Source organism: Medicago truncatula, chromosome 7, assembly GCF_003473485.1.
Source record: "Medicago truncatula cultivar Jemalong A17 chromosome 7, MtrunA17r5.0-ANR, whole genome shotgun sequence".
NCBI classification, from domain to species: domain Eukaryota; kingdom Viridiplantae; phylum Streptophyta; class Magnoliopsida; order Fabales; family Fabaceae; genus Medicago; species Medicago truncatula.
The window spans coordinates 752,620-777,506 of record NC_053048.1 but is presented as its reverse complement, the minus strand read 5'-3'; the positions used below and the strand labels follow the sequence as shown (position 1 = coordinate 777,506).

The following is a 24,887-nucleotide window of genomic DNA, read 5'->3' as shown; positions in this document are numbered from 1 at the left end:
TACTCTTATTTGACATTCTAAGAAATCTCACTCGCTTAAACTTAAGATTGATGTGTCAATAAGGAAGTTTACATCCCCAAATTAAATTGCAAATATTATTTTGAGATAAAATTATAATTTCTTATACGTCCAAAATCTTCTTAAGATGATTTGATTTATTCTATACCCTTAATATTTTGGATTTGATTTATGAGATGTCTAAATATTTGATGTATACTAATATGATAATCATGTGTTCTTTTAAATCATGCATTCTTTAGATTTGAGTTTAAAATATAACAATTATGTAAATTATTCTTTTAAAGTGTTAATATTGTGAAGAATCTTTAGACTCAGTCTTATATTCTTGTCTCAAATATCTTGTATCAACTAATATATTTTGAGAATTGTTGATATTGTATTCTTGTTGCGTGAACTTCAAAATTTTGTCAAATCTTAAAAGGATCGTTGAGAATAATTTCTTTTAAAATCATATATTCTCAATATTTGAGCCTAAACTATTTTGAAAATTTCTCTCTTATATTAGTAACTCTAACTATTTAATCAATTAAAATGTTACTATTGTGAATTTTTATATAATATTTAAGTCCATTTTATTTATATTTGAGTTTATTTTATTTAAGTTTATTTCCTTTTTAGAACTCCTTTACTACAATTGCATATTATTATATTTCAGGAACAAATATTCTAAAGATTGAGTCTTGGAGCAAAAGAAAGGAGAATTGGAGCTGATTCGTGCCAAAAATATAAAAGATCTTGTACAAAAATATCTGGTGCAAGGATTGAGGATAAAAATTTGAATATCTCATACAAAAATATCATGTGCAAAGAATTTGAAGATCTTGTACAAACATATTTAAGAGGCGGCCCCACTTTAGTCCTTTTGCTGCTTTTGCTTAGATTTTAAGTTACTCTATCTTAGTTTTCTTGTGGAACATTCTAGTGATGTAATTGCTTAGATTCAAAGTCGAATGTAAACTATAAATAGAGTAGCTAGCCATCACAAATATTCATCTTTTGTTCTCTGAAATAATAAGTGACAATTGTTTCTTTGAATAAAAGTTAACCTTTATTTTATGTTCTTCTTCTTCTTCTTCTCTTTTATGCCTACAATGAACGTTAGTGAGTAGACTTCTCTTGTCTTGGGATTGTTGGATAAGTCTAAATGACATAATCCTAATCAAACCAAGTTTTAAACCTTAATTTTATGTAACCCTAATTTCTAATCTAAATTCACCGTTTTAACATGAATTAACCATTATCATACTGTGGAAACGAAAGTGGAGGGTTTGATAATTGTTAATCCATCATCTCAAATATCAATTCATAAAACGAAAGTGGAGCTTTGATATTCGAACATGTGAATTTAGATAAAGATTGTAAAGGCAGCGAAATAGTCTTTACAATCTTTGAGACATATAGTTTTGAACCTCAAGGATTCTAATTGTGATCAAGTCAACGAAATAGACTTGGTTGCAACCTAGAACCAAAATCTAATAGTAATCAAGTCATTGAAATAGGCTTGATTGATAGAGGAACAAAGAGAAAATGTCTTTAGAAGTTAGGTCTAACATAAGGTTATAAGTTTAATAGTTTGGTTTGTGAATTAGATGAACCAATAATCCCAAAGTCCCTTTTATTTTATTATTGTTATTTTCTTTTAATTAAACAAAAAATGCAACTTTCTACTTTTTAAACTTTCAATCTAATCATTGTTAAAAGTTAATTGAGTTCATAACTTCATGTCGGAACGATACTTTTATTACTACTTCGGTAAGACCGGCACTTGCAGTTTTATCCCATCAAAGGTTCAATTTTATTAATTTTAATGCCAAATATAATTAATTTAAATTTAATGATTTTAAATATTCATGGCATTATAAATATTCTAATATAAGATATTCTTGAATTCATATTGTCTTAGGATAAATATCCAAAGTTTACTAATTGATCATTCTTTTGGCGACATATTTAAACTAAGACACTTGTCTATGATTCTTGTCACAAATTGTTTTGAAAGGGTCCTCATAATATTTTGTTTTCAAAATGAGTATTGTGAGTTGTATATATATGTCATTTATATTAATTGAATCTAAAATTGACATATTTCTATTTAATATACATTATGCTTTCTACTATACTCTCTAAATCTAGACTCGTAGTTTATTACTCTAAATTTTGTGACAAACACCATTAACTATCTAATTATGTGTCTTGTCGCAATTAAATATTTGGATCACAATAATATTAAACTATATATATATTTTATATATAGTGAATAATGCATTGTTGTATTTTTTATGCTAAAAATTCTAATTATGAATTAAAATTTGTACGCCTCTTTGTTATTTATCCCTTGACTATTATCAACACAACTTATTAAGAATTGAGGCAATCTTTTAAAATATGTATCATCCCAGAATTCTTATATAAATCCATATTGATTTATAATTAGAGTCTCACATATGTTTATTTATAATTGCTTATTCTCTATTGAGGAATATTTTGAGATGACTATATTATAAGATATTCTCGTTAAGTCATCAAAAGTCATTGGCTCTATAAGGATGAATGTCACACTCTTCGAGGTAAGTTGTGATTTAATTATTTTATCCTCTTGGGACTTATTGCTTATTGTTGCACTGAAGAAATTTAGTTTTTCTTCTCTTTTGTTGAGCAATTATGATATCTTATATAGAAATGAAATCCTTTTTCCAGAATATTCTAAACATAACTCTGTTGTTGTATACTATTTTCTTACTATAATACTCCATTTTGTATTTATGTTCTTTCTAATTTATAGTGGGAGTATTGAAAAATTTTATTCTAAGAGTTCTATTCTGAATAAATTAGAAAACTATTTGACACACTTATATTCTAAGTAATAACTCTTGTTATTATACTATTTCATATAAATAAATTCTAAAGTCATATTTATGATGTGCTAATTTAAAATATTGTTAAGCATGTCCTTATTTGAATTTGAATATGACCGAAGTTGAGTAAATTAAGTACAATTGTTTATGCATGATATTATTTTATCATATTCTCTTAAGCTTAAACTTTATTGATTTGTGTAATTGTAATTTCACCTATCGTGGATACAATTATGCAAATTTTGTTAAATAGATTAGCATTATATTGGTGACAGTGATACCCTATCGGTTATCGGTGTGGTGTTATTAATATAATATAATTGCTATTATTCAAGTATGAGTGGATACAATTATGCAAATTTAGCCAAAAAAGTATAGGTATCATGTTGCCACAAAAATAAATGTTCAGGTTTTGTTTATTTATTTGAAATAAGGTTGTGTTTATTTTTGCTCAAGTATGAGTGGCAATTGAGGATGACTTTTACCTTATTGAATTCAAAATGTCCAGGATATTATTGAGAATGTTTATACAATTTGAGTAGGAGATTGTTAATTTTTTTAATCCTTTTAATAGTTGAATTTTCGGTTAGATTAAGAATCCTTATTTTATCTTCTAGTCTATAATGAAATTTTACTGCAAATCGTGGAATCCAACTATAGTTATGGTTGCTCAGCAGTCCAGGTACGATTTTTTTTTTTTTGAAAGAAGCAGTCCAGGTACGATGAAATAGACCGATAATAATTCTATATATCAAAATCATTTTTGACACTATCAAACTATTGATAATGGATTACGTAAAGAAAATATCGATAATGATTCTATAAATTTATATTATTTTTTTAAACAAATCAAAATGTTATAAAAGCTCAAAAGCAGAATGATTCATCCCGCATAAGATGTGCTAAAAGTGATGTATCACCCAAAGTCAGATACATACACAAGCATCTAAAAAGATTGTTGGGTATTTGTATTGGTTGCATTGTTGCTAAAACAAATATCCTTGTTCTCTAAGTTAGAACCAAAGTTTCAACATGTGTTTAAGCGTCTCTAGAAAATGTTGGATGCGATGCTTCAACATCCTGGCACGGTTCAGTGTGCCTGAGTTCTCGCCTGTTTGTACGCGCGTCTTTATTGTTTAAGGAAACAATATTTTCTTAACTTATTGATCAAGCTACGCGCATATCATCTAAGAATCAGTGGAATATTTCTAAAGTGTATTTTATATTTTAGGAAATATCGAATATTGTTTGGAACGATCATATAAATGTTCCGACATTTTAGGACTTTCCAGATTTATTTCTGATTCTTGTTTTGCAAATTAAGCTGAACCGGTCTGCATTGTTACTGAAGCCCAACGTATTATTTAGCCCAAGCTGCTTCAGTATATAAAGAAGACTTCAAGACCTAATTCTTTATTCAAGCCGTCATACTAAAAAGTTTAGATTTTTAGGGTTTGAGTCTTCATGTATTCTGCTCTTGTATCGTTTGTGATGCAAGTTTAGAATCTAGTATGTGTTCTTTCTTGTATCGCATGTGATACTTGTTAGGACTGTTTTGTGAGTATTGATTACTCTTTGTACTACACCGAAGTTGTGAAACAAGGTGCTAGTTGTTTGTGTTGGAAGGTAACTTCTATCTTTGTTTTGGTTTATGTCTGATAGGTCACAGTGGTTGTGACCGACCATTACGATAGTGAGATGGGATCTCAGATCTAGGAGTTCCTAGGTTGAAATCTATACGGGGAGGTCCTAGGTCATGTAGTGTAAACGAGAAGTTTGCTGAGAGCTATTGAATAAGGACTACACTGGTGGATTTCCTTCCTGGCTTCGTAGCCCCCATAGTAGGTGTGTTTGTCACTGAACTGGGTTAACAAATTCATTGTGTTATTTACTTTCCTGTCATTTATTTTCTTGTTTTTATTTCTGTTTATCGCGTGATGTTGAAACATTAGTTGTAACATTGCAAACGATTAAACATCATACAGAACGTATTAAAACAAGTGCGCTAGAATTCCAAAGATGCCACTAGAAACAAAAAAAAATAAAATTACATGATGCCCATATAAAGAAGTGGATATCTCCACCAATCATGAAAACCAAACGATAAAGGACTAACATTCGAAGAAAGCCATAAAAAAGAGTTCAGCTTCACTCTTTCAACAATACTGAAAGGATCAATAACCGCATTTTTGAAAATACAGTTGTTTCTCTCCTTCCAAATTGCCAAAGTACAAGCAAGCCAGATAACCTTAAAATAATAATGAGAAGGACGCGGTAAGCCTGCCATGTGAAAAAATTGTAGGTAATGATCCTTTACCGATCTAGGAAGAACACAAGAGATACCAATCCAATGACAAACATAAAACCAAACACTCCCAAACATGTCACAACCAACGAAGAGGTGATCCACCGTCTCTTAGGAACCACATCCACCAACACAAACATTGTCGGAAGGCTGAAGAACATGTCGACAAACTAAATTTGAACGAGTTGGAATTCTATCTTGAAAAATACACCAAGCAAAAAGAGATACATTAAAAGGAACTAATTTATGCCACACATCCTTAAGTACACCAGCCGCCACTTGATCATCTATAGTGGTTAGAAAGCGATAAGCATCACAGACCGTATAGCCATGAATCGGATCAAGCAACCACCGCCACTGGTCCTGAATGTTTTCCTGCAAAACAACGTTATTTAACAGAGAAACACACTCCCTCACACTATCCTCCTCTCACGCCATCAAACGACGCCTCAACACCCATCCAGAATCGTCTACCCCCCACCCCAAACGCGCCATCTCCTCCACCAAACAATCCTTTTTGACTGATAACTCAGAGCCGTCTGATTTGAATATATAAAGGTACTCCACCCCAGCCAATTATCAGTCCAAAAGAATGTTTTCCGCCCATCTCCAACCACCCGCCTAATATTGTTATCAAACCATCTATCTACAGCCGCCCCCTCCCTTCCCTTACATTACATATCATCCTCCACCACCTTGAAGCATTTCTACCACCTTCCCTAATACAACCGCCCACCTCTCCATACCGTGTAACGCCCTAGTTGTTATAATTAATTATTTTAATTTATGTGGAGTATATATACATTTATATATGATGTTTGGTGATTTATGCGGAGTATGTGCATATATTTATATATATATATGTGTGTGATTTTGGATGATTTATGTGGTGAATTATTTTATTATATAGTTATTTAATAATAATTAGAATAAGTATGAAATATTAGTTATTTTGGAGTTTGGGGAGTTATTTAATAATTATTAAAATTAATGGGGAGCTAATGGAAATATTAGGGAGTTAAGTAAGAGGGAAGTTGGGAAATAGATGTCAGAAGCAGTTTTTACGTGAAACCAAGCCAAGGGAGAGAGAACCAAGAACAAGAGAGAAGAACCAAGGGAATCCATTTTTGCTGTGCATTTTCATTCTGAACTAAGGTAAGGGTGAGGTTTACTTCAAGAATGTAGTTATTAAATTCTGATTTTGTGTTTAACAGAGTTTTGGTGAGAATTGGGGAAATTGAGTTTTTATGATGAAATGATGAATTTGAAGTTGTAAGTGTGAATTTGGTGTTAGAAATAGGTTCTAAGTGCATACAGAAAGTTAATTTGTATCTGTAAACTGATTTGGGGAGTGATTGGAAGAAAAATGGGATTTTTGGGTAAAACCAGTTTTCTGCCCGTACAGAAGTTCATCGCTCGCCTCGCGAGTAGCTGTGCTCGCCATGGCGAGTGAGCAACTTCATAGCTCGCCTCGCGAGCAGACCAACTCGCCATGGCGAGTAGCCCATATCAAAACTTGATTTTTGAAAAGTTGTTATAAGATGTTTTGGGGATGGTTTAAGGTACCTAGATGATATTAATGATGAATGGTGAAAGTTTTAGGTTAAAAAGATGAATAGGGAACTTAGAATGGGGATTTGAGTGAGAAAATGTCATTTTTCCCGAGAGCACCTAATGTCCACTCGCCTCGAGTTCGCCTTGAACTCGCCATGGCGAGCTAGTGTTTTTGTGAACTCGCCATGGCGAGCAGTTGTGCTCGCGAAGCGAGCTGCACAGTTCCTGAATGTTGTTTTGCTAGCTTGAATAGTAGTGGTTGATGTTGTTGTTTTTTAGCATGGTTATATATAATTATGCATTATTTTGGTTGATTGAACTACTGGATTAACGATTACTGATGATAGTTGAATGTATGTCAATTGTTGAATCATACATATTGTTAAAGTGGAGTCATATTGAGTTGCATTGCATGGTCATTTGTATGTAGATATACACAAGTAGGTCCATTGCATATGCATAAAACAGCGGTGAGGGCTTCGGTCCTGGAGTACTAGTTGCTCAACAACGGTGAGGGCTTCGGTCCTGATGAATGCTTTAACCATTCAAAAGCGGTGAGGGCTTCGGTCCTGTTTGGTACCACATGCATATTGCATTTCATTGAGAAGTCTAAGATGGTGTCTTAGCAGTGTTGTCATGTTATTTGCATGAGTCTTGGTTGTTGATTGCAGTTATTATCTGATGGTTGATGTTGATGTTGAATATGCATTTATATATATTCATTGTAATGGTGGTGTATTGATGTTTTTGTTGTTACTTGTGGCTTATACATATATATGTTTACAAGATGATGTGTTTGATGATTAGGGTGTTAGATTCAATTGAAGATTTTAATATCTATATTTATTGTTGTGAATCTCACCCCTTCTGCTTGAAAATGTTGCCCTTCCTATGGGTAACTTGCAGGTGATCCTGAGTAGTCGGTGGTGGCTCAATGTCGTGTCTAGGGCTCTGATACGTGGGATGAGAACTATTATTTATATTTGTTGTTGTTTCTTTTCCATGTATCAAATTTTGGAATTGTGAGGAGGAGCCTTTATTGTCTTTTGAACAATGTTGTTGAATTATGCTAAGGCCTTTAATGCCATAGACTGTTGTTGGATGTTATGAGGTTATGGATTTGAAAACTATTCTGTTGCTACGTTTTCATGAATAATAAGTTGTTTGATTAAATAGTTTTATTTTCTATTTAAGAAATTTTGAAATGACGTGTAGCATGCCCATTTGTGGATTACTCTGATGTGTAAATGTTATTTAATTGTTTTTGAGTAACGGGGTGTTACATACCGAGCCTTTAAAACATGATACCACAACCCTTCCTTATCCACCTTCAACCTCCAGCACCACTTCCCTAATAGAGATAAATTAAATTCACTTAACCTCCGAACCCCCAAACCACCATTATTCACAGGTAAACACACATAATCCCATTTAATCCAAGCAATTTTTTTAGAGACCCCCCCTCCCACAATTTAAAAAAATAAATAAAATAGATTCAATAGAGGAAACTATACCTGTAGGTGCCTTGAAAAAGGAAAGAAAGTAAACCGGTAGAGAAGACATGACAGATTTCAGGAGAACCAAACGGCCACCAAACGACAAGAACTTATTATTCCAGGACAACAATTTAGCTGTAATTTTATCAACCACAAGTTTCCAAAAGTTGAGTTTCCGATCGTCTCCCCCAATAGGCAACCCCAAGTAAACAAAAGGTATCAAACCAGTTCTACAATTCGAAACAGAAGCCGCTTCTGACAACCAAGATAAAGGAATATTAACTTCCGTCAACATACTTTTGTTATAATTTACCTTCAACCCCGACATTTGCTCAAAAAGTAACAACCCTTCCTGTATCGTATGCACATTCAACCAACTTTTTTCACCAAGAATGAGCGTGTCGTCAGCAAACCGGAGGTGAGACAAAGTGACCTCCCTTCGAGATCCCACACCATATGCGTGATAGATATTATTAGCCATCGACGCCTTCATCAAAACATCAAAACCCTCTGCCGCCAATAAAAATGGCGAAAGAGGATCCCCTTGCCTTAGACCCCGCTGTAAATGAATAGTTAAAATTTGACTTGATAAATGAATAGTTAAAATTTGACGAGAAAGGTTAACAACACACATTTTTAATACATTCTTTTTGATTCGTTAAAATTCACATGAGATCTACCAAATTTATATGGAATCCACATGATTTGGTGTGACCCATATAAATTTTAACCAATCAAAAATAACGTGTTAAATGTGTGTTGCCATCATTCTCAAATTTGATTTATGACTATTATGTATGAAGAAAATTCAAAAGGTAACCAAATCTTCTATGTTCCATAAAATTTCCGTCGGATATTAATCAATGCTATATGTTAAGGGGAATAAGAGCTTAGGGGATGGATTGCTCGATTAGAATTATTCATAATGATCAATTTCAACTTGCAATATTATAATTATTAACTTATACTCTCGAGTCTTGAATATAAAGAAAAAAAAATCATATACTTTAAAAAAATTAGTTGGTGTCATTTTTAAAGTTATAAAAGTACAATTGCAATTTCTAAATGAGTAGTGATATTTTGACAATCATTTTGGTATAATCTTTGAGACAACTTTGTTGTTCTCTCTTCTCATTGGTCAAAAACAATTGAGAGAGAAAAATGTAGAGAAAGAATAAAAACATAATGTGAGTATGAGAGAGAAAGTTGTACAAAAATTGTACAAAAATGGTTGTACAAATATCATTTTTCTTTCTAAATTACCTTTCATGGTAATTGTTTCATGATAAGAAATTATGTGACATTAAATATGATAGAAATAGTTGACATTTGCTTATATTCAAGATCATCAATTTTTTGTTGTTTGTATTTAAGACCGGAGGGAGTACACATTTATATATTCAAGACAAGAAGGAGTGCACCTATGAAGTACGTACATTCTTTGAAGAAGATGTGTCTCTGTGTCGTATCTGACACCGACACATATAATTACACTGAATTATGTGATTTGTTAAAAATTTAACTATATTGGTGTGTCAATGTCCATATCGTGTTCGGTGTCTGCTTCATATGACTACACATTTATATATGTTGGAATCTAAGACCTAATTACATATAAGTGTTACTGATTTTATCACTTCACTTTAAATAAAAAGTGGTTGCCCAAATATTTTTCAAGTATTGGCGGTGAAAGTAAAATATTGTAACCTTTCACCTCATTTTATTGGTCTCATAATATAAAAGTTTACCAACTTTGAACGCGTCGCATAACTTTGACAAAACCATATTATAAAAATCAAAATCAAAATATGATGAACACACAAACAATATTCCATTCTGCCAGCCACCAAAGATTATAAAATTAGATTGCACATTTCTGTCAAACAGTGACAAACTTTGAACTTAGAATTGAAATCTAGACACCTTCCACGAATGAATACACTCACATCGTTGTTATTATTATTACCCAAAAAAATCAATCTTTTTCAAAAGGAGCAAGTAGAAAATTAAAATACTAACTAAAAATATTATTGGCTGGTATAAAATAATCAAAAGTATAACCAATAAAAACATATAATTTAGTTGTAATTAATTATTATTAAATCAGAAAACATTTTTGAAGAAGATGAATTCTAGCCACCAAACTACTTGATCAAAAAAGAATATTAATATTTATAGACATAACATCTTAAGTTAGATTCAACCCCTCGCAGTCGAGTCCCGTGTAAATTTTAATTGGTATTAATCACTTTTCAAATAAACAATATTAAAACAATAATTCCTTAAAAAAATATAAAAGCAATAATTAAAAAAGAAGGATCCAAATTATTCTTCTGAGCATGTAAGTTGCGTTGTCTTTCTCGTCCTTTTTGCTTTCCATTTTTAGGGAGAGTTTATTTTTTTTTTTTTGTAATTTTATTTTTCTTTTACAACGTAATTTTAAATTTTATTTCATTATTAATCTTTAGAAAAGAAACATACATAACAACAACAACTCAGAAGAGAGGTCTTTGCAAATTTTCGATCTCTCTCTCTTCTTTCTCTCTCTAAAACTTTCTCTTCTTCACATTTCTACCGACGCACCAATTCGTTCTGTTTGGATCTGAATCAGGTTCGATCAATTTTTCAGATCTACCATTTCATTTCTTCTCGTTTTCTTCGATCTTGCTCAATTTTTCTTTAATCTTTTTGTTTTTTTTTTTTGCTTTATAATTATGATTAGGATTATAATTATAATTTGAATGATTTAGCTGTGAGGATGTGATTTAGGCTTTAATTTTGATCATTTTTTGATTCGTTATGATTGATTTCAATGCTCATCGACCTTGAATGATTCATGTTGAAGATTTTTGAATCTTTTAGTTTTCAATTTTGAGTTTATGAGATGTGATGTGGTGTTTGGATGTTGATTTGATCTAAGAAATTTGTGTATGAATTGATTTTCTAGATTTATTTTTATTTTTATTTTTTTATAAAAGTTGTTATGTTGATTCAATTTTTCTTTATAGGTTTTTGTATAATTGAATTTTTGATGAAGATTGAATTATCAATTAATTACATGTTTGATGCCATGGAGACATTTATATTTTTGTGTGTTATTGATGATTATGAATCTGTTTTTCGATAAATGGATTTAGTTTGCGATTAATTGGCTTTTTTATTAATATTATTGTGAACTGCTATATTAGCTAAACAACAATTGGAGAATGATGCTTGAAAAATTATTTTTTTGTAGTTCAGAGTAACCGTTATGTTGTTGTGAAAATCTGGGCTTTTTATTGAATTGGATGCGTGGAAAAAAAAATTGAAGTGGATTTTATCGAAATTACTGTGAACTGCTATATTAGCTAAACAACAATCGAGAATGCTGTTTGAAAATATATTTATTGGAATTCGAGTAACTGATGTGTTGCGAAAATCTGAGCTTTAATTGAATCGGATATGTAGCAAAAATTTGAAGTGGATTTTATTTTGTAGATAGCAGTTTGAGCCTTTTGGTGCTGGCTCGTGCTGAACACCAGCTGCTACAATGAAGAAGGTTTTTGGTCAAACTGTTAGGGACCTGTAAGTGTTACCATTAATTGATAATTAATTATTTACTATTTTATCGTTTTATGGGTTTAATGTATAGTTGCTATTTTGGGTGTTTATTACTATTTTAGACCCTAATCCTATTTTGTAACGTCTTACTCTTTGTCGTTTTCTTGTAGTAAAAGAGAAGTGAACAAGAAAGTGCTCAAAGTTCCTGGCATTGAACAGAAGGTAAAGTTTTTCTTATTTTGAAAGTTCGGTATGAAACTATGTCTATGACTTTGCCAATCATATCTGAATATAATTGGCATGTAAGGATTTACATGAAGTATGGCATATTATAATGTGATCATATGTCCTTAATTTTATGTATTGTAACCTTATTTTACAAAATCTAAATTAGATTTGTTGATTTCTATCCCCTCTACCAGGTTCTTGATGCTACTAGCAATGAACCATGGGGTCCTCATGGAACACTGCTTGCAGACATTGCTCAGGCAACTAGAAACCCGTAAGCTTTGGTCTCTAAATTTTATGCTAGATATTTTGTGTTTCACTGCATAGATTCTCATTTTTTCATGTCCCTGCAGTCATGAATACCAGATGATCATGTCAGTAGTCTGGAAACGAATTAACGACACTGGCAAGAATTGGCGGCATGTCTACAAGGTATTAATTCGGAATACTTTATGTTCTGGTTGTTGTTACTCCTATTGCATGGTTGCAAATTAAGAACTGTTTTTTCCCCCTTCTGCATCATTTACTGATTGATCTTGCTCTATTAAATAATAGCTCTTTTCTTTGTTTCTGTATTAACTGCTCACTGTTCATTAACAGGCTTTGACAGTACTTGAGTACTTGGTGGCCCATGGTTCTGAGAGAGTCATAGATGAGATCAAAGAACATTCTTATCAAATATCGGTAAAAAAAATTTTACTCAATTTTTACATAATATTTATATGCTGTTAGTCAATTTCCACATAGGTACCTAGTTTCGATCTAATGACCGTAAAATATTATAATGTAACTTGATAAAAATGTAATATTCCTATGAACAGACTTTGTCCGACTTTCAATATATTGATTCCAGTGGAAGAGATCAAGGAAACAATGTCAGGAAAAAATCTCAGAATCTCGTTGTCCTTGTGAATGATAAAGAAAGAATCGTAGAAGTTAGACAGAAGGCTGCTGTTAATAGGGAAAAGTAAGTCTTCTATCAACAATTCTACTGATATCTTGTACATTGTTATTTTCTAGTTATATAAAGCATCAGGTAGTCTATTATTATAGATTTTCTTTTTAATTTCCCCCAGTTTTGGAAAATCCATAATCTGTCTTCTCTATTTCCGGATTATAAATTTAAAAGGATTTAAAGGATATGCACTGTCAGAGTTTTACGCTGACATCCAATGAAAATCCTTTATTTTGCCACTACACCCAACTCTTGTAACGTCATTTTGAAACTGGTGGTATGACATGAAAAAATTGTGGGTCTCGTTGGATGTTTGTTTAAAACTGACAACGTATACATCCATTATACTCCATCTAAAATCAGAATGAAATATTAATTTTCTAAAACAATTGACCAGGTTTCGCAATAACACACCAGGAGGAATGTATAGACCTGGTTCACACTCAAGCATTGGAAGCTATGGTGATCGATATGAAGAAGATCGTTATGCGAACAGGGAGGAAGATAGAAATGGCTATGGTTATGGAAGAGAAAGAGAAATGGGCTCTAGAGATGATGATCGGTACAATCGCGATGGGGATCGTTATGGTAGAGATTATGAGGAACGTTATGGTAGGGACGGTTACAGAGATGATGATAGGGGAAGAAGTCGAAGTGTTGACTATAATTATGATGATACTAGGAGCAGGAATTCTGATAGAGATCGTGATTTCGATGACGATGGCCAACACTCGTCTCGGTAAAGCCTATATATCAACTCTGATAATTATTCTTTTAAATTTTATGCATAAAATCCGAAAGATGATTTCTTTAAAATGCTTAGCTAGGAAGATCACAAGGTTATATACTTTAGAGTCTGCACTGCACCGAGTCTTGGTCATTTTTTTTTCTTCTTTCTGAATTGGCATCTTAAAATACACACTACCTCTATAGTTAAGCATTTAAGACCCCCTTGAGTATTTACGTAGACATCAGGATTTTCAATGGTTAAGCATTTAAGAGCACCAAACACGATGTTTGATTAATAGTTTTTCTAGAAGTTTGCTTATTTCCGGATCCTAGCCTCATCTTTACTTTATGTTATTGCTTAAAGCTGATGAATTATAGGTTGTTCGTTACTCCAACTTTTTAACAAAAATAAAATCTGTATCCCAAGCATTTTCAGTTTGAAATTTTGATATCTAGCACCTATATCATATATGGCTTTGATCTTTATTCATAATTGGATTAAAATGGAATATAATTAGAGAAATTTATTCTTATGTTTTGGTCAGTACTTCTGTCCTGCTTAGATTTGTTGCTTTGGATTTAAAATCAAAGGATGTACTGCCCAGTTGCTAACTCTAATAATCAATAAAGACAGACCTTAATAAATTTCTGTTTGAGTATTATTTGAAATATTTTAGTTGATAGTTACCTCCGCCTCTACAGATAGGCCCCCCTTGAGTAAACCACAGGAATTAAGAAAGTTAGTTATTGTGATATTAAATTTATTGACAATTGGTATTGCTTTTACAACGTTATCCTTCAAGAGAGAGGATTAATTATTGTTCACATTGAAGTATAATGGATGCCGACCCCACTTAGTGGGATAAGGCTTGGATGTTGTTGAAGCATTTATACAGATTGCAGAAATACATGCAAATTAATTAGGGCTATGTTAGTAAAGAAATAAATAATGCAGTTGAAAATTCAAAAAGGATCTTATAAAAAGGCACAGAAAACAAGTAATTTTTAGTTGATAGTTAATTTGTGTAAGTTAGTAGTTTGCTTCTGATCACATTTCCGTCAATTATCAATGAAAACAAGTAAGCTACAACATAAATGGTATTGAGGGAGTACAATACTTAAATAGTGTAATTAGAATTGCATATGCTTTTAAACATTTAGCATGATAAACAAAACGAGGCCGTGTAAAAAAAACAAGTTGTTATGCTGAAGAATAATAAGGTTTACAATTTACATCTGTGCCCATTTAGAGTGTGGAGTCATGTGATATTTATCTTCATTTGTCCTTGACTATCGAATTATCAGAGTAGGATTATGGCTTTAGGTACACCATTCTTCTTCGAAATGCTTAATATTACATCATTCTTCTTCTGAAATGCTTAATATTACATCATGCTTCTAACTTGATCTTTTTATGCAATGTTTTCTCAGAGGTAGCAATGCTAAAGTTGAAGACCAATCACTGGAAGCAAGGTAAATTTGTCAGAGATGCTCGCTCTCTCTCTCTCTCTCTCTCTCTCTCTCTCTCACACACACACACACACACACATATTGTTTCTTGAAACTATGATGATTGATAACGTGCAATACAAATGAGCAGACTTCAGCGGAAACTTTCTGAGCAAAATTCGGGTGCTCCTCCTAGTTATGAAGAGGCTGTTGGTGAAGCTCAGAGCCCTGTGCCTGAAAGGTATGAACTTTCATACAAGAGGCTGGCATCACTTGTTCAAAACCGAACCTCTTATGAATATTATCTTGATTGCAGGGATGTTGAAACTTCGGCAGAATCTGCTCCAAGAGGCTCGTCCCCTCATGCAAGTGATAATCCTAGCCCAGCCTCTGCTCCTACTGGATCTTCTCCTGTAAGCAATAATCCAACTGAAGTAACTGCTGCTGCCAGTACATCTGTTGCTGCTAGTACTGCTGCTTCTACCCAGGAAACTGAGCCCACTGATGATTTCTTTGACCCACGTGGTCCTACATCAGGTCTGTAAAGTTGCTTGTTATTATGTTGTGTTGGTCACTTGTGTAAAGTACTCTTCTAAATCTTTCCCTGTTTAAGAAATTATTATGCGATTGTAATATTGAACTTTTATTTGCATGTCAAATTATTATGTTGTATATTATATTGTATTTCCTCTGGGGAGTTGGATCTTGGTAGTTGGTTGTTGTTTAAATTGTTGGATACATATTTTGTATTTTGCCCCGCTTAATGGGATAATGTTGAACTCATAACATCTGTATGTTTCTTACCAGCTGCTCCAACCACCTCTAATTTTGGCGAAATAGATTTGCTCGGTTCTTTATCAGACTCATTCTCTTCAAACGCTCTGCCTCTTGTGCCCGCTACATCAGGAATTTCAACCCCTGAAGCAAACACTGGTTCAACAGCTTCTTTTGCAGCACCATCCTCTGGGTCCAATAATTTCAATCAGGTATGAATCTGTATGATTATTTCTAGGTTTTAGTTAAAGAACTCTTTTTTTCTATGGAAGAAAATGAATTTGTATATGACTTGGAAATCTTCTAGTGTCATGTTTACCTTGTCTCCACCCTTTTTTGATTTAGCGTGCATAACTGTAACTAGTGCGTGGGTGGGAGAGTTTCTGTCATGAAATGTACCATATGGCATGATAATAAACCTGGTCGTTGAACAAACTGAGTAGGTAGAATTCTGAAAAAGTGGTTTTCAAATTTTAAAAAGGATATCACCTCAGTACTTAGCTTTGAATAATTTAAGATATATATGTTTCTATTTGTTAATTTTCATTCAAAATAATGTATTTGTTTGTTCAACTTTTTGCAGTCTTTTGAAGATCCGTTTGGTGATTCACCATTCAAGGCTGATACTTCTGTTGAAACTGCTCCATCTCAACACCATGCACCTCAGACTACTGAACCATCCCAATCAGATGGTTTTAATGCTGACATGTCTAACTTTGGGTTTGGGGACTCATTTTCTATTGTACCATACTCTGCATCTGCTCCCAGTGACACTCAACCTTTCTCTGCTAACTCCCAGTTTTTGTCCCAAGATTCGGAAACTGATATTCTAGCTGACATTCTTCCTCCTGCACCATTACCTGAGATTACATCACAGCAGAACAGTTCAGCTCCTTCTTTTGGCCAACCTTCACCTTCCTTTTCAACTTCATCTGGATCATTTTCCGAACCAACTGGTCAACTTACTCTTCATCAAGGTTTCTCAGCTGCAACCAATCAACCTGCACAAACCCTTCCAACTGGTCAATTTTCGCAGCCAGGCTTTTCAGCTTCTAATTCATCTTTTTCAGCCTCTACCAGTCCATATGCACAGCAACCTTTTCCTTCTCATTCTGGTCAACCTGGCATGCCTGGGTTTTCGTCATCTACTGGACATTCTATGCAGCCACCTTTTGCTTCTCAAGGCGGTCAATCTACTGCACAAACAAGCGGTCATACCTACGGTGGATTGTACTCCCTGGATACATCTCTTACTCCAGGAGCTCCAAACATGTATTCTCAATCACAAAATGGATATAACGGATCTATGAACAGTGGGAACTACTTGCCACAGGGATCCTCAACAGGCTTTCCTTCACAAATGACTCCCCAAGCTCCAACAGCACAACCGGCACAAATCACAAACTTTCCCCATCATGGAGGATCTACTGCTTCTCCCTCTCCAACTGATCAAGCATCACAGTTCAACAACCAGAGCTTCTTTGGACAACAAGGGAATGCAGCTCCCTTTAGCTCATCATATACCCCTCAAGTGCCTGCTCCCAATGCTTCGCCGTATGCTGTTTCAGCGGCACCAAATTCTTTAGTTTCTCAACCATCCAAAGATAAGTTTGAAACAAAATCAACAGTTTGGGCAGACACATTAAGCAGGGGACTGGTTAATTTAAACATATCTGGACGTGAGTGCTTATACCTTATCAATGCTTCAGTTTCTGCTATATACTTCAATTATAATGTTGATCTTATCTGGACTAACTGTTAACTATTATGCTCTTCACTTGCAGCTAAAACTAATCCATTAGCAGATATTGGCATTGACTTCGAATCCATTAATAGGAAGGAAAAGAGAATGGAGAAGCCCACTAACACACCTGTAACATCAACTGTAAATATGGGTAAAGCTATGGGATCAGGTTCAGGCATAGGTCGTGCTGGCGCTGGTGCTCTTAGACCTAATCCAAATTCGATGATGGGTTCTGGTATGGGCATGGGTATGGGAATGGGCAATGCTCCCGGTGGTATGGGTATGGGCAATGCTCCCGGTGGTATGGGTATGGGAGGTTACGGAGGAGGCATGAATCCATCCATGGGTATGGGTATGGGTATGGGGGGAATGGGCATGGGGCAAGGATACCAGATGCAACCTCCTAATGGAATGCCTCCTGGTTCCAACATGCCAGGTAACTATAATAATAACATGATGCGTCCAGGTGGTTATGCTCAACAGCCATATGGTGGATACCGATGAGATTGAATTGAACATTATTCTCATAGATGGAAAGGTGAAGTATTGTTGATTGTTTTGCTACAAGCTGAGAGAAGCCATATCAATACCAGTGCCTACTAGTAGTCCACATCAACATTCGGATTTTATAGCAGTGTATCATTAAAGTTGCAATTTTCTGTAAAGTGACCTAGTGTGGTGTATGTTTATTCTTATAAATGTGCTACTACAATTCTTTTCTTTTTTGGGGTCACCCTTCTTTAGGGTGCTTGAGCATCAGTGTTGTGTACCAGTGACGGGATAGAGTAACCTTACTTGGGTTATTGCTTCCTTTACATGTTCCTCATATTTTTTGAACACCAACAGGTGGTTTGATATATTAATATATTCTTTTTCACATTTTGCTCTTTTACATCTGCCTCAAACTTAAGCATATCAAATAAATGGTTTATCTTTCAAGGCTTTGTTGATTAATTTCTTATTTTAACGTGATTGAGCTTTTTAATTTATTGATTAAAAAAATTCATCAAGATTACATAAGGAAGGTGGTAGGCTAAATATGCAACGGGATGCCAGTGTATATGCAATAATGCAACGGGAATCCAACCATTTTCTTGTCATTTTTCACTAGTTGTGTTGTCCTCCATTTGAATAATTTTACGACTTATTCTTCTTTTGGGGTAGGAAACATCAAAATTCAAAACTAGGACCTATGAAACATCAGTAGTTTCAGAGTATTCTTACGATCTCTGAATCTTGGTGACCTTAATTTGATACCGGCGAACCACGAGTACAAGAGACCATGGAACTATTCTCCACATACATGTGTGTTAATTAGTTTGCTTGCTTGACAGAAACGATCAAGTATAGCAAGAAAGAAACATATCAAGTGAGTTTCCTTGGTCAGGTAGAATTGCAGTCGATTTGTTGAATGTAGAAGCTGCTTGATGATAAAAAACAAGCATGGTTATTGATTTTTTTTGTTAGAATAGGTAGGTTACTAAAGGAAATTCAGATTCAATGAATGATTCATCGAAGGCAAATCAAGTTTGAAAAGTTGCAGCAACTTAAGTGTTGATATTGTTAGGTTCAACTAAGCTTTTTGTGCTTTATTGTGACACTCTTGAATAAGGTTTGAGAGGTGTTTTGATGCAAGATGGCAAGGTGCTTGTTTGAATATACATAAACATGTTTAAATCTTGAGGGAAAAATAAAATGACCGAGTCAATTAGTGTATGTTTAAATCCTCATAATTTATACAAAATAAAATACCGTTAAATAGCGATTTTTTCTGTCATTTAAACGAGTTTTGATTTATCTTTGTAAATAAAATAGATTTTAACCTTATAATGTGTAGATTCTTTGGATTTAAACCCTAATGTCATATGATTGTATATTTAAATTTATACGGCTCGATGAGTCAATTTTTTTAATTATGTGACACGTTGAGTGAATATTGTTAATATATTTAGCTCTAGTTCAATACACTTGGTTTTTTCATTATTAAACATTCATGCATTAGTGTGAAATAATACATAAGAGCGTCCCAGAAATATTAATGCATAACCTTAATTTAATTTAAAGTAAAATACTATTCTCTCTGTCCCTTAAAAGATGATATATCATATATTACAATCCCTTCTCTTGTGTTACAAAACATACATAACCCTCCATTCAGAGATATTGAATTATATATTTTAATCCAAATGTATATTTTTTTTTTTGTTAAATTTCTTTAACTAGTTAAATAATTTTGATTTTATCAAAATGATATTTTAGTCATCAAAGTAGTAATCGTTTTTCAACCCGCATGAACTGGTTGAACCAGTCATATGCCTTTGTTAAAAGTAGTAATCTTTAACTACTTACATGCCGCAACCAAAGTCATATGAACCAATCATATGCCTTTGTTAAAAGTCTCCGAGTCTGTTTGTTGTTGTTATTACATAAAAATGACGTGGGTGGACATGATACATTTTATTTGTTTTTTTTTTTTTTTAATATATTGTAATAATTTTAGTATCAATTATGTTAATAACTACTTATAAACAATTTTTGTTGATTCTATCCTTTTGATACATTTTAGATTATTTTTCCCTTAGAGCTTTCTTTATTGTCTACTACTAATTTGATATGCTCATTCATATTGATCATATGATTAGGCAAGTATGTAATATGCTCATTAGAGGATAATAGTGGAAGGATGCAAGACATATATGTAAGAGGAAGTAGCAAGTCAATAAATATAAGGGAGGAATTTGGGGAATGTTTTGTATGATGAAGGAAGCTAGGTGGTGCTGACTGCATGCATATTCTCAAGCTTGTTTTGCTAAAACTTCATCCTCAATGATGTAATAAGTAAATAATTATTGTGAAGTTAATTGTGTTTTGATTATACGAAAATGTTATATCCTTGTTTATTTTGTCTATAGTGGAATGATTATAGTGGAATGTGAAAGATTATAGTTAATTGGGGAATGTTTTCACATTAAACTTGTCTGTTTTCTATTTTACAGCTACAAATGCGTATAAACTTTAAGATAGAAAATAGACAAGCTGAAAATGTCGGTCGAGTAGGCCAAATCATAAGTATTAAACAAATGGTGTCGTTGATTGGACACTAACCAAGAAAGTAAAAGCTAAGGACCTAACTCAAAATTAATAATGCATCACATGTTGATATCCATTCAATAGATTTGCTTTCAACAGCATTCATTCCTCACAACATAAATTCTCGAGCTTGAGGGCGGTCTTCAGTTTTATAGTAAACAAACCCCATTTATGGCTACTTACTCGGTCTTTCCATTCCCCATTGTATTGTTTCTGTAATTATTAATCAAACTCGGTATCATTTTTCTGTTTAAAAGGAAGAAAAGAAAAATTACTAAAAATCTTTTACTTAAAAGTTCCTCTTCAAAATGGGAAATTAAAATTTTCTAAACTTTCGATTAATTGGATGATTTACTTTTTCGGCAATAAAACCATAAATAGTCAGTCTATTATTACTATAGAGAATCATATTCTATTTCCTAATACAATTGGATAATAAAGATACTCTATTCATGATGTTCAGTAACTTTGATTCAGTGAAAAAAATTCAAAAATTGGTTGGTTTATACCAAAGGACAGCCAATCATCCATCAAGTTTCTCCAATTCCATTCCTTAGTAACAGAATGAACAGTAATGGAACACATTTTGTTGGATATAGAAAGGTTTAACGTGGAAAAAATATGTTATGTGAACAGCATAAAAGGGATTTTTTTATTGAATGATAACCATCATATTTATACATCAAGAAAAGCCTAAAATAATGCATAAAGAAACTACTATTTGAAAACTAAATGCCTAAAAAACTGGTAACAAATAGAGCATATCAGAGAGTTCCTAACAATAACATAAAAAAGATACTTAGATCCTAAAAATTAGGAACTTAAAACCGTAGTTTCATAGTCATCCAGTCAACACTCCTCCTTGACTCTGAAACTGCATACACCAAGCATTTGTGTCAAGAATTCATATATAGCTTTATCATATCCTTCTGGTTCCATGACAAACGTTGCACCTTTGGTAGATGTCTGAAAGTGATCTAGTTCCTCTAACAGGTTCACCATCAACATCTTCATTCTCCTCCTGAAATTCAAACTTCTCACAATCTTCCCAATTCCAAATATTTGACTCAAGAAATTTGACATCTCTGCTAACAATTACTTTGTTGCTTTGTGGAAGATAGATTCTATAGACTTTTGAAGATGAGCTATAGCCTACAAAAATTTCAGGTTCTGTTTTCTTCTTGATTTGTTCAAGGACAACATCCACATCAGAAGATTTTGATCTTGATTCTATAGGCTTGCTTTTAAAACTGTTAATAACGTTATTGGACACTCCTTTATTCATTTGTTCCCATATGGCATCAACTTGTGCTTTTACTTCAGTAACATCCTGTTTTAGTTTCAGGATTTCCCCTGAAACAGGTTCTTTGACAGATTTTGTAGAGTTTCCATTGATTGTATCCATGGAACTCATCACTCCCGCAGCGTTCACGATAGATGGATGGTGGAAGAATGCAACACCAACCTGAATCCTTCCTTCCTTATGTACAGCAACATGTTGTTCCTCATTCATCAAATCCAAGGAAAAGCTCTTGCATTTCATTTGAACATTGACCATTTCTATATTGTTTGCATCTGTAATCACACATTTTTTATCCTCAAACAACACCTTATAACCATTCTCTAGCAGTTGAGTAACACTCAAAAGGTTTTGATTAATTTTAGAAACATATAAGACATCAGAAATTAGTTTCAAACCTGAAAGGCATTCAATTGCAACTGTTCCCTTGCCTTTTACTTCAATAAGTACGCCATTTCCAATTCTGACTCTGGAAATAGTTGTCTCGTCCAAATCTTTATAGAGCTCACGATCATAAGTCATGTGGTTTGTGCAACCACTATCTATGAGCCAACTCTCTCTGGTGGTATTGGTGGCAAAGCATGATGCTACAAAGAGTTGGTCCTCCAAAGTTTGATCTTCAGCAGCCTTAGCTTCTCCCTGATGTTGAGCCTTGCATATTCTTTCCACATGTCCTAACTGGCCACACTTGTGACATTTTACGTCTGGTCTCCACCAACATCTGTTTGGTGGATGGTTATTTTTTTTTTTGCAGTATGGATAGGGTGAAAAGAGACTTATATTGCTGCTCTGGTTTCTTTTCTCATTCCTTCCACCATTGTAGTTCTTTAATTTAGCTTGTAATGCTCCTTCCACTGAACCTTCAGACCTTATCATTCTTCTTTGTTCTTGGCCCTGCATAGCATTTACAAGCTCTCCCACGGTAAGCTTTAACATGTCCTTTGTATTTTCCAAGGAAGTTATAGTTGCTTCAAATCTTTCAGGGACAGTCACAAGTATTTTCTGACCTATTCTTGAATCAGATAATTCAGAACCAAGCAATCTTACTTTGTTAGCAATGCTAATAAGTTTATTTGCATACTCTTTAATTGTTTCAGACTCCTTCATCTTTTGCATCTCAAATTCTCCAATCAAATTAAGTGCTTGCATCCCCCTAATTCTTTCATCTCCTTCATATTCAATTTTGAAGATATTCCATATTTCAAATGCTGATTTGATGATCATAATTCTGGTGAAGATTTCTTCTGAGACAATAGCAAACAAAGTAGCCCTTGCTTTTGACTTTCTTGTTTTCCTTTCCTTGTGATTTTTTATCTGAGCCATTGTTGGATTGTCTGACAAAGGAAGAACTTCGTAGTCCTCCTCAACAGCTTCCCAGAGGTCATTTGCCTCTAAATACGCCTCCATCCTTGCTGCCCATATATGATAGTTTTCACCATCAAACACAGATAATGGTAGGGCTTTGTAGGATGTTTCAGAATCCATCTGATTGATGAATTGAAAATAGTGTTTAAGCTTTTATGGTGGGTTTCACTCACTTCACTCACAAGTCCCTCCAAGGAGAAGGCTCTAGATACCAATCTGTTGGATATAGAAAGATTTAACGTGGAAAAAATATGTTATGTGAACAGCATAAAAGGGATTTTTTTATTGAATGATAACCTAGCTAACCAACAAGTCATCAGAAATACTCTCGAAGGCCATCTTGAATGCTTTACAACCTTGGGTAAATTTAGTAATTCCTGGGTGAATTTAGACAGAAATTGTTGATTGATAATTGAATTCATTTGAGATTACCCTGGCACATAGTCACATAATACGCGGTTCGCGTCGGTACACGGTACACGACATGAGAAGAATTCGGTTTGTATGGGGGTATAGAACTTCGGTATTTTTTAAAGATAGAAATATAGTGTAGCAGAAGGATAAAATTACCTAAAGGATAAATGGATAAATGGCTGACTTGGCCTACTGAGGCTAAAACTAAAGGATAAATAGGAAGTAAATGGCTAACTGACTTGGTTAGAGAAATTCTTGAAACAAAATATAAGAGTTTTGGATGTGGATATAGGAGGAATCATGAGAAGCAGGAAAGGATAAATGGCTAGTTGCTGCTATTGTACAAAAGCCTACTGATACTAAACTAAAAGGATAAATGTCTAACTGACTTGGCCTAAACCTTCTATACACCAATTCAAATTTACTTCCTCAGATTGAGATGAGACTTGATCACTAAAACTCCAAAAAATAATCACACATAAGAAGCATTAACACTAGATCACATACGACTAATACACTCCACACCAGACCGAAATTTGCAGATTAAAACTTCAAGTCCCATTGTTTGCTATAAAAGTCTTTGAAGACAATGTGCTGGTTGGAGAAATTCTTGAAACAAAAGTGTAAGAGTTTTGGTTGTGGATAGAGGAGGAATCATGAGGTGTGAACACAATAGTTCTCAGTTATTTCTTCTTTCCTAACAGCTGGTTCTTTTGGTTTTCAGTCCAACGAACACCATAGTGCAAACACAATAGTAGTGAACTAATAAAAACTAAACTTTTTTTTCTATCGTTCAGGGTTCAAACCCTAATAAGGACACTCTTTAAGTAAACCTCATATGTACACATAATTTATTTATAGTTTTTTAATAAAATTATCAGGAGGTACCCATTTTTTCTTCCTTCAAGGGAGGTCATTATCAGGAGGAGGTCCTGTTAAGTAAAGTACCAACCCCCATTGGCAACATAATTTTTTTTTTTTGACGCAACAAGGTTTCACTCTTGGAAAATCATTTCTTTACATAATTTATATGCTTGTAAGATGAAACACTGCAAGATAAAAAAAAAC

The 24,887-nt window shown here is 33.5% G+C and overlaps 2 protein-coding genes across 3 annotated transcripts; one reads left to right on the top strand and one right to left on the bottom strand.

Annotated features, from left to right (window-relative positions):
* Positions 1-10,681: 10,681 nt before the first annotated feature.
* Positions 10,682-18,542, top strand: LOC11427962 (clathrin interactor EPSIN 3). Of its 2 annotated transcripts, none has more exons than XM_003620978.4 (14): positions 10,682-10,842; positions 11,709-11,795; positions 11,942-11,993; positions 12,194-12,273; positions 12,353-12,431; positions 12,600-12,683; positions 12,821-12,966; positions 13,352-13,693; positions 15,115-15,156; positions 15,284-15,373; positions 15,449-15,669; positions 15,940-16,118; positions 16,490-17,585; positions 17,691-18,542. In XM_003620978.4, exons 2-14 carry the CDS (start codon positions 11,761-11,763, stop codon positions 18,152-18,154), a joined length of 2,910 nt encoding a protein of 969 aa, XP_003621026.1. In that variant the 5' UTR covers positions 10,682-10,842; positions 11,709-11,760; the 3' UTR covers positions 18,155-18,542. The 2 variants fall into 2 exon arrangements, with proteins under 2 accessions (XP_003621026.1, XP_024627021.1); XM_024771253.1 differs by having other exon boundaries at positions 10,705-10,842; positions 11,713-11,795.
* Positions 18,543-21,415: 2,873 nt separating this feature from the next.
* Positions 21,416-24,859, bottom strand: LOC120576928 (uncharacterized). Its single transcript, XM_039827700.1, has 2 exons — positions 22,439-24,859; positions 21,416-22,315 (listed from the first exon to the last, which is right to left on the bottom strand). The coding sequence occupies exons 1-2, from the start codon at positions 23,523-23,525 to the stop codon at positions 21,660-21,662; spliced, it is 1,743 nt and encodes a 580-aa protein (XP_039683634.1). The 5' UTR covers positions 23,526-24,859; the 3' UTR covers positions 21,416-21,659.
* Positions 24,860-24,887: the final 28 nt, after the last annotated feature.